Source organism: Palaemon carinicauda, chromosome 15, assembly GCF_036898095.1.
Source record: "Palaemon carinicauda isolate YSFRI2023 chromosome 15, ASM3689809v2, whole genome shotgun sequence".
Classification (NCBI taxonomy): domain Eukaryota; kingdom Metazoa; phylum Arthropoda; class Malacostraca; order Decapoda; family Palaemonidae; genus Palaemon; species Palaemon carinicauda.
This window is the reverse complement of record NC_090739.1, coordinates 1,164,018-1,173,598: the sequence shown is the minus strand read 5'-3', so window position 1 is coordinate 1,173,598 and position 9,581 is coordinate 1,164,018. Positions and strand designations below refer to the sequence as shown.

Genomic DNA, 9,581 nt, shown 5'->3' with positions numbered 1-9,581 from the left:
AAAATTAACTACCAAGTGGAAAGTATTCCTTCAAATACATCTGAATACTGTACTTGAAGCAATAAAATTCATCAAACTTTTGTTCTAAAGAATTACAAAGCAACACATGAAACTTTTCATATAAACTTGAAATTTTCATGGCACCAATCTGTCCCAACCTACGTGTTATCCAAATATTTTATATCTGTCCCAACCTGTGTATTATCCAAATATTTTATAACCAAAGATTAGAATTACCTACAGTGGAGTACAAAGATTCAGAAAGGAATACATATAAAATAAAAAGTTAATTTCATATAAGACCAATAGATAAAATACTTGCAAGGATATTTAGCTGTAGCATTTCCTGTAATGCCACTGAACAGTATGTGAATAGAAAATGCAATTGTCCTTTAATATTTAATTTCTTCCCATCTAGATTGGACATATAAATCCCACAACCATGAAATGAACTACTATAACATTGATAACAAAACTACATAAATCCATTAACTCATTTTGCATCAATATACAGTCTGACGTAATGTATAGAGAAACATGGTAAATTCATTTTCTCTGTACGTATGTGATTTACGGAAAGGAATGTTATGTGCATAATTGTAGGTAAGTGTTATGTTCCTGATTCAAGGATCAAAATCTCCCCATGTGCTCGGAAAACTTTTGAAAACCTACAACAATCAATTGCAATGTTAACATGGAGGTTAGTTTGATAACAGAAATTGTCAGAAAGCATAATCAAAATATGGGAAAAGAAATTTAGAAAATAATTCTCATTTTTCAAGCAAGTTTCCAGACTTGAAGATGAAAGGAGATAAAACACCTAATATTCCATCTGAAAATTAATGATTTAAAATGGAAATTTGTTGCTTAACTGGTCTGACCAGCTTTTCATATACTATGCATTATAATAACTAACTTGAAAACACTTGAGAACTTTAATAATAAAATTTAAATATTAATATATTAAATTCACTGATCAACAGAACATTTAAAAATAAAATTTAACATCAGTAAGACATCAAAAACTGTCTTCTCCTGTAGCAACCTTTTTGTATCCTTAAAATAATATATAAATTTTTCATTAAACAATCAAATCTAATGTTCATAACCATACTAAATTGGTACAGATCACTTGCGGTCTCCCAAAAGACGAAGCAACTCCAAGAACAGGTTCAAAATATCCAGGTAAAGATTGATAGTAGCAAGAATGTACTCTTCTGGAGACAATTTCTGCATCATCATCTGTTGGGTGAAGAGTAAAAGTTAATCATAAGGTGACAATATCAAGCATATCTCCCTATGTTGTTAGAGGAAAATTTCAATTAAAATAAATATATCACTACCATATTTTATACTTTCCGTTCGTGCAACTATGATTTTTTTTTTACCGGTAATTATTCTTTGGAAAAAAGCATTCCCCATCTTCAGCAATAAAGTTGTAGGTTTCAGCATGCAATAAAGTTACACACTGAAGTTTCTTCACAGTCATTGGAGGAGGAGGATGGCCAAGATGAGACTAAATATTGTAGTTGCTACATTGAGGTTTTTTTTTTATATATAAAACCTGACATAAATGGCAGTGGTTCTTCCGCATCAAAATCTGGTGATAACTCTGTAGCATTTTGTTTTTCTACTCTTACTAAGAACTGGTCTGACGTTTGCTGAAGCATTTCTTTTTTGGCCGTTGAAAGGCATCCTATCCAGCAGGAATCAATATTCTCTGCAAGAAGAAATTTTAGCAAAAGGTTGGGCCGGAAGCTCCTTGGACTCAAAACGTTGACAAACACTTGGATCATCATCATCTCCTCCTACGCCTATTGACGCAAATGGCTTCGATTATACTGTATTTCGCCAGTCGTCTCTATCTTGAGCTTTGAATTCACTTCTCCATTCATCATCTACTATACTTGGATAGAGATAAAAACCCTGGTGAATTTCTTTGAGCAAGATGTTTCTTTGACTGGATCAGAGATAATTTCTTCAATCTTCTGTTGCACCACAAACTCCAATAATTCTTCATTTGTCAGTGGTTGCTTGTGAGCTTCACTCAACTATTCAAATTCTTCTAATTCCATCTCCAGTTCATTAGTGGGAAATGCCAAATTCCTCATCATGTCCTTGACTGGCCCATCATAGCCTTTTAATTCATTCACAAATTGAGAGTACAGTTTTTTCCATACACCCCTCATTGCTGTTTGCATTACTTTGGCCCAAGAAGTACTTATGTTTAACAACACTTGATAAATATTGTAACCCTTCCAAAAAACTGAATACAGTAGTCAACTGCCTGGTGTAAATAGTGCTGTACCTCTTAAAGATTGTTATGATGCCTTGATCATAGTGGCAAGAAAACCACTTTAAAATTCAGAGCCATGTTGTTCAGATATGCAGGATGTAAAGAAACATCAAGGATCAACATAACTTTGAATAGAAATTTCTTAATCCTGCAATATTTCTTCAATGCTGGTACAAATTTTGCACTATACTTCCAGTTTAGCAGCCGGGGTTAAGTGAACTTTCATTATGCATTTTCTTATAATGGTACAAATAGGTCAACAACGCATTATTGAATCAGCGAGTATGATTTTACTCTTGGAATAAAAATTGGGAAAATCTGTTAAAAAGGATAATGGCTTTTCTGGAGGTTCAATTTGTCGCCAATGAAGCCAATAGGAACCGACTCCCAACTTTCCATCCCTTAACCTACCCCCCCCCCCCCCCCAAAAAAAAAAAAAAATGCACCATATTAATTAAGAATGTAAGCCTCCCTGACTGGGACTATTACATAAATACAATCATCCCTACTCTATGTTGGCGGGCAAACAGGGCAAACCAGATAGAATGCCAAGAATCCTACTTCAAATATTAACCCTTTTACCCCCAAAGGACGTACTGGTACGTTTCACAAAACTCATCCCTTAACCCCCGTGGACGTACCGGTACGTCCTTGCAAAAAACTATTTAAAATTTTTTTTTGCATATTTTTGATAATTTTTTGAGAAACTTCAGGCATTTTCCAAGAGAATGAGACCAACCTGACCTGTCTATGACAAACATTAAGGCTGCTAGAGCAATTTAAAAAAAATATACTGCAAAATGTGCTGGGAAAAAAATATCCCCCTGGGGGTTAAGGGTTGGAAATTTCCAAATAGCCTGGGGGTAAAAGGGTTAACCAGCCCATAAAATCCCAGAGTGATCAATTGGGAAGTTACACCCTCAAGTTGTCAATGTCACAAATTATATCAATATCTCATGGGTCCAAACTTCATCGGTTGGTTGACAAGACCCCATAGCTCCTATTAATGGCTTTGAAAAGGGGCCTCATCCTAGCGATGGTATTTCATCTCAAATATCAAGACAGTGAAAAGAGGAAGATAAGTTGGACAGCAATGTGGGAGAAAGCTGATAAAACATAATGAGGTTATTAAAAAAATAATGAATATAACACGTATCGAGATGTTTCGTTAAGCTACGAAAAAATTATTGCCCCATTCAAGAACCTTTTGCAAGTCACACAGTTACAAGGGAAAAAAATATTCCCTGGTGAAAATGAGCAACTTCATCACAGCCTTTCCTTGTATAAAGTATTCCCTCAATGAAATAGGAGGTAATAGCTCTGAAAAATTAGTAAAGGAGAGCAGAGGATGAAGAGAACTCATTCCTCAAATAAACCAAAAATGGAACAGCCGACGTAAAAGCATAGGTGATAATAGTGAAAAGGATAAAAAAAAATTGCTAAAACTGAAGCAGACCAAGGAGAAAGTAGAACATTTTTGTAACCTTGTACACAAATAAAGCTGGTAAGGAGACAAAACACCCACTAAATAAAACAATAGCTGAACTAATGATAAGTGAGAATATGTCATTAGTATAAAGAGACAAATTTAAGATCCATGTCTTAAGACCTGTACTGTTTATGTGGAGAAGATGAAATTACCAGCAAATATAGATTTTAATGAGGTACAACGATTCAAGGCCGAGATGAATTGGTAAAAATCACTTTTATAAATGATGTTACTGAAAATGAAGACTAACTGTAGGGCAGACTGTGGATGCAACAGATTAACTGTTTGTACAGTACACTATGCCTATAATAAGAGATTAAATGAGTAAAGAAAGTAGATCAGAAGGAAAATAAAGTCATCACAAGTTAAAACAATCATTTAAAATGTATCAAGGTGTTAAGATGATTTGAAGAGATTGGAAAACGGCCAATGGAGATGGGAAGCCAAGTAGAAAGATACTAAAAGGAATCCATGAAATGTAAAGGGCAAAAAGAAATGCAGACGATACCATGCATGACATTTAATAAGATAACTCTGGCAGGGACATTACAATAGGTAAAAAGTTATTTTTTCCACTGGGGGTGTTAGTATGTAAACAAATGATAGCATTAGTGTAATACCTCATCAATATACAACTAGCTCATACATTCAATAAGCAATTCGGAAAATTAGGATGTTTTAATATCTTTATTACTAGCTAAGCTGCAACATTAGTTGGAAAAGCAGGAAGCTGTAAGCCCAAGGGCTCCAACAGGGAAAAACAGGAAATAAGGAAGTAAATAAACTATATGAGAAGTAATGAACAATTAAAATAAAACATTTCAAGAACAGTAATAACATTAAAACAGATCTTTCATATATAAACTTTTTTGAAGTTCTACCAATTCAAATACCTGTACACGATAAGGACAATCATTCCACAACTTAGTCACAGCTGGAATAAAACTTCTAGAATACTGTATCGTATTGAGCCTCATGATGGAGAAGGCATGATGTGGAGGATTAATTTGATTTTAATTGATTTTTTTTTGTTTGCCAAATCGAGAGAGAGAGAGAGAGAGAGAGAGAGAGAGAGAGAGAGAGAGAGTGTGTGTTTTAGTTTTGTTAAATCGAGAGATATTTTATTTGCTTTAGCTTTGTCAAATATATAGAGAGAGAGAATTTAATTTGCTTTAGTTTTGCTAGATCGCGCGCGCGAGAGAGTGTGTGTGTGTGTGTGCGTTTGTGTGTCCGTGGTGTGCGCCGAAGAACAAGTGGTAGTTAGCGAATGATTGCTTGTAGTGGGAAAGACTGTCGGTATATTTGAGGTTGTTTGTTTACATTTTTAACTAGGTTAGGGCGGTAATGAATGTCTTGGGCGAAAGGATTTTCTATTTGACTGTAGCAGGAGTCGGTTGTGTTTTTTTGTTCATTGACAGCCGGCTGTGAAGTGATTTTTCTTGTATCGGAGTAAGTACTGTTTTTATTTATTTTTGTTAGGCGCGATCATGAATGATAGGAAGTGTGTTATTTATCTTTGATTATAGTGCGATAGTTTAGTTAGTTAGGAGTTTTCGTAAGCGTTTTTTCTTTTTATTGCAGGCCATAATTCCTCCTTTAGGCTCCTTTGGATTCCTTTACACGCTTTGGAGTTAATTTAGGCCTTGAAGGTGTTGCTTGCCTGCCTGCTTTGTATGAATAGCTTGATGATGACGACCTGGACCGTATAATATGAACATAGGAATACACTGCAGATATATATATTTGCATAGAATTTTGAGCGTTGATGACCCAGCTGTGAAATAGATTGTTCCTTAATGATGATGATGATGACCACCACCGCTTACGTGATTGGACAGTCGAATTGACTGCTCGTTATTGTTTGCCAGGAAGTTGTGGCAATTGATTACAAAGACTGGTGCCAGTGTGTAGAGTCTGTGGACGACGGTGGCCACACACAAATATTAATTTAAGAAGTTCTCGTATGTTTTAGTATTAAGTTTGATTATTTTTGTTGGGTTACATATGACGATTGGTGATTTTTTTAGTGTTTAAGAATTTTTCGGTACTGTGTGTGGAGTAAGTGTTTTCAGTACTGTATGTGGACTGACGGTGTTGGGTATATTTAAAGGCTATTGTTTTCCCGATTATTGGAGAGTTCTCGGTACCCTCACGCACCGATATATATTTATCCAGCAAATTTTGTCTGTTGAATTTAATGTGTGATTTTTGTTTTTGGTTGCGGTAAATATAGTTTTAAGGTTATGTTTTGTTTGTTTTTCCCTTCGTGCAATAGTCCAGTTTGAAGTAAAGTAAGGGGAAAGTTTGTATTGTGGGATATTTTGAAAGTAAGAGTGATCAGTGTGGGGGTTTGTTTTTGTTTACATCCCGCCACAATGACTATTAAAATCAATTGCATACCTAGCAATACGAACAGGAAGGTACTGTCTGGGAAAATCTGAATGCAAAGGATGGTCAGAATTATGGAAAATCTTATGCAACATGCATAACGAACTAATTGAATAGTGGTGCCAGAGATTAATATCGAGATCAGGAATAAGAAATTTAATAGACCATAATTTTCTGTCCAACAAATTAAGATGAGAATCACCAGCTGAAGACTAGCTGGAAGAACAATACTCAAAAAGTAAAATAAAATAATTAAAACCCTTCTACAGAATAAATTGATCACCAAAAATCTTACAAGAATTTCTTAATAAGCCAATTTTTTGTGCAATTGAGGAAGAAACAGACGTAATGTGTTTCTGAAAAGTAAATCTGCAGTCGAGAATCAAACCTAAAATTTTACAAGAGTCATACAGAGTTAAAGAAACATTATCAATGCTGAGATCCGGATGTTGAGGAGCCACTGTCTTCGACCTACTTATAATCCTACTTTGAGTTTTGTTAATCATAAGAGAACATGTTTACCAACTTACCTATTTATCACAGGCATTAAAATATAAAATGTAACATACATTCTAATCAACAGAATCCACTTAAACCTTACCTGAGTATCAAATACAATGAAAAGGCAGAAAATGAGAGCTGATCCACCAGCTATAGCTAATTCCAGTCCACTACTACCAAGGAATATGTTCATCAATCCCAAGCCAATCACAACCATCAGTCCAATTAAAAGCCTGAAAAAAAATACCATATTAGATATAAATCTCAATTAAAAACAATTCATGTATTCCATAGGTACAAAAATAATCTTCGATTTGGCTATGAGTAAGCTTAACAGAAATCCAGAGACTTTGGCGACGTAAAATTAACACTTGCATTACATAAAAAAATCTACAAATAAATAACTTGGCATATTAACCCTTTTACCCCCAAAGGACGTACTAGTACGTTTCACAAAAGCCATCCCTTTACCCCCATGGACGTACAGGTACAGTTCGTCCTTGCAAAAAATTCTATAAAAAAATTTTTTTTTCATATATTTATAATTTTTTGAGAAAATTCAGGCATTTTCCAAGAGAATGAGACCAACTTGACCTCTCTCTGACCAAAATTAAGGTTGTTAGAGAAATTTTAAAAAAATATACTGCAAAATGTGTTGGGAAAAAAAATTTAACCCCCTGGGGGTTAAGGGTTGGAAATTTCCAAATAGCCTGGGGGTAAAAGGGTTAACAAAATACAAAACAAAGATGTTCTTAGCCAAGTTCTGTACCTAAATGGCTAAATTTAAGAACATGCACACTACTTGATACACGACGGAGATAGGGACCGAGAGATGCGTCGCAAGTCGAGTTCGTCACATGTCGAACTAGAAAAGTGAAGTTTCCGTAGATTTATTATGATGCGTTATGATTCGGCAATCATCTGGATCATATTTTATCAATATTTTCTTACTGTCTATCGTTATTCCATTTTCTTGATTCGGCAATCATCTGGATCATATTTTATCAATATTTTCTTACTGTATCGTTATTCCATTTTCTTGTTTCATAGAATATTATATGCTCTATCAATGCATTTTTGTATTCTATTTATCAATTTTGGAAGCATTTTACAATCGAGTACTGAAAATTTTATTCACCTTTGGTTATGATCAGCTGATCTGAAAGCGCCGTTACTTACCGTATCAAAATATGGCGTACATACGTATGGCATATTTTTTTTATAATTTCTTAACTTATTAAAAATATCTTCATGATGAGTATTACATCAGCACCAATATGTTTCATGAAATCAGTTTCCATACAGTTCATCTAATCATTAGGTATAATACGAAATCGTTGTAGCTCTTTCTCTGTGTGTATGTATACTCGCCCTCGCAATCGCATACGGGTAGTTCATTTTTAAAGCTTCATACAATATTCTAGTTCAATATTAAGCCTTTAATATTTCATTAGACATTACTGTTTAATTGTGGTTTATTAAAGCACGTTTATATTTTATTTTTCAATTTTTTGAGCATATCAATAATCAAGAAATACTTTTGATTTACTTTCGGTTGGCATCAGCTGATCTCAAGGTCACGCTGCCGTATTACAATCATGCACACATATAGTACGAATAACACTGATTTATATAATTTTCTTGACATTCGAAATTTCTTCATAATGAATATTACATCAGCGCCAATATGTTATAGGGTATCACATTTTCCATACAGTTCGTTTATAGGCCTTATTATTAGTTATACTGTAAAAGGAATACGCAACCCCCCCCCCCTCTCTCTCTCTCTCTCTCTCTCTCCCTCTCTCTCTCCCTCTCTCTCCCTCTCTCTCCCTCTCTCTCTCCCTCTCTCTCTCTCTCTCTCCCTCCCTCTCTCTCTCTCTCCCTCTCTCTCTCTCTCTCTCTCTCTCTCTCTCTCTCTCTCTCTCTCCCTCTCTCTCTCTCCCTCTCTCTCTCTCCCTCTCTCCCTCTCTCCCTCTCTCTCTCTCTCTCTCCCTCTCTCCCTCTCTCTCTCAGTTGTAACTTCATATTTTTTTGAAAATTATTAAAAAATTCTATATACCATTATTCGATGTTTCAATTATGGGAATAGTAACGCATCGGAAGGAAATCACTCGATTTGCCTCTCGCCTTCCACCAGAAATGTGACGTCATCAGACTTTTTTCTTAAATTTACGGCAAGTTGTACTTTTCTCATAATTAATGATATAGACCACTAAAACACTTGATATCGTTACTCGGTGCTTAGATGATGGGAATGCTGTAATAAGATTACTCGGTAACACAATGAAAGGAAATCATTCGGTTTGTCAGCCCGCTTCCGCCAGATACACGACGTCACAAGACGCGACGTAAACTCTACGAAGGATGACTTGCAAAATATATAAATTCATTTCCTTTTTTCTTACAAGAAATTAAAAGAAAATACTAACTTACCAGGCAAAAGTATTTCATTTTTATAATGTAAAAGGAAATATATAATTTTCAAGAAAATATTTGTCCTATTAGTATACTTTTAGATAAATATTGATCTATTATCAGAGATAAAATAAAATTAGCGTACAGTCAAATTTACGCTACATAGCACACATGACAACCGATAGAGACCCACTAAGTACTTTGTATCGTTACTTAATATTTCGATAATGGGAATACTAATACTAATCGTTAGCCTATAGGAAGGAAATCACTGTATTGCCAGGTCTCTTTCCGCCAGTGATACGACGTCACCAGACATATAATATGAACAACAGATATTAAAACTTTTCTTAATAATTTTTTACTGAAAATAGATACTGTATATTAACAATAAAAGAAAATGGTATTTTCATTATAAAATAAATTTTTGAACATACTTACCCGGTAGTTATATATATAGCTTACGCCCCTGACGTCACTGCAGAAATT

The 9,581-nt window shown here is 34.7% G+C and overlaps 1 protein-coding gene across 1 annotated transcript in view; it reads right to left on the bottom strand.

The window, feature by feature from the left end:
* Nucleotides 1-385: 385 nt before the first annotated feature.
* LOC137654429 (protein lifeguard 4-like) overlaps nt 386-9,581 on the bottom strand; it is a 50,114-nt gene continuing 40,918 nt past the window's right edge. The window contains exons 4-5 of the mRNA XM_068388033.1: nt 6,775-6,907; nt 386-1,242 (exon numbers count right to left, since the gene is read on the bottom strand). Coding sequence (XP_068244134.1) covers nt 1,129-1,242; nt 6,775-6,907 — 247 coding nt within the window. The 3' untranslated portion in view covers nt 386-1,128. The remainder of the gene's footprint in view (nt 1,243-6,774; nt 6,908-9,581) is intronic.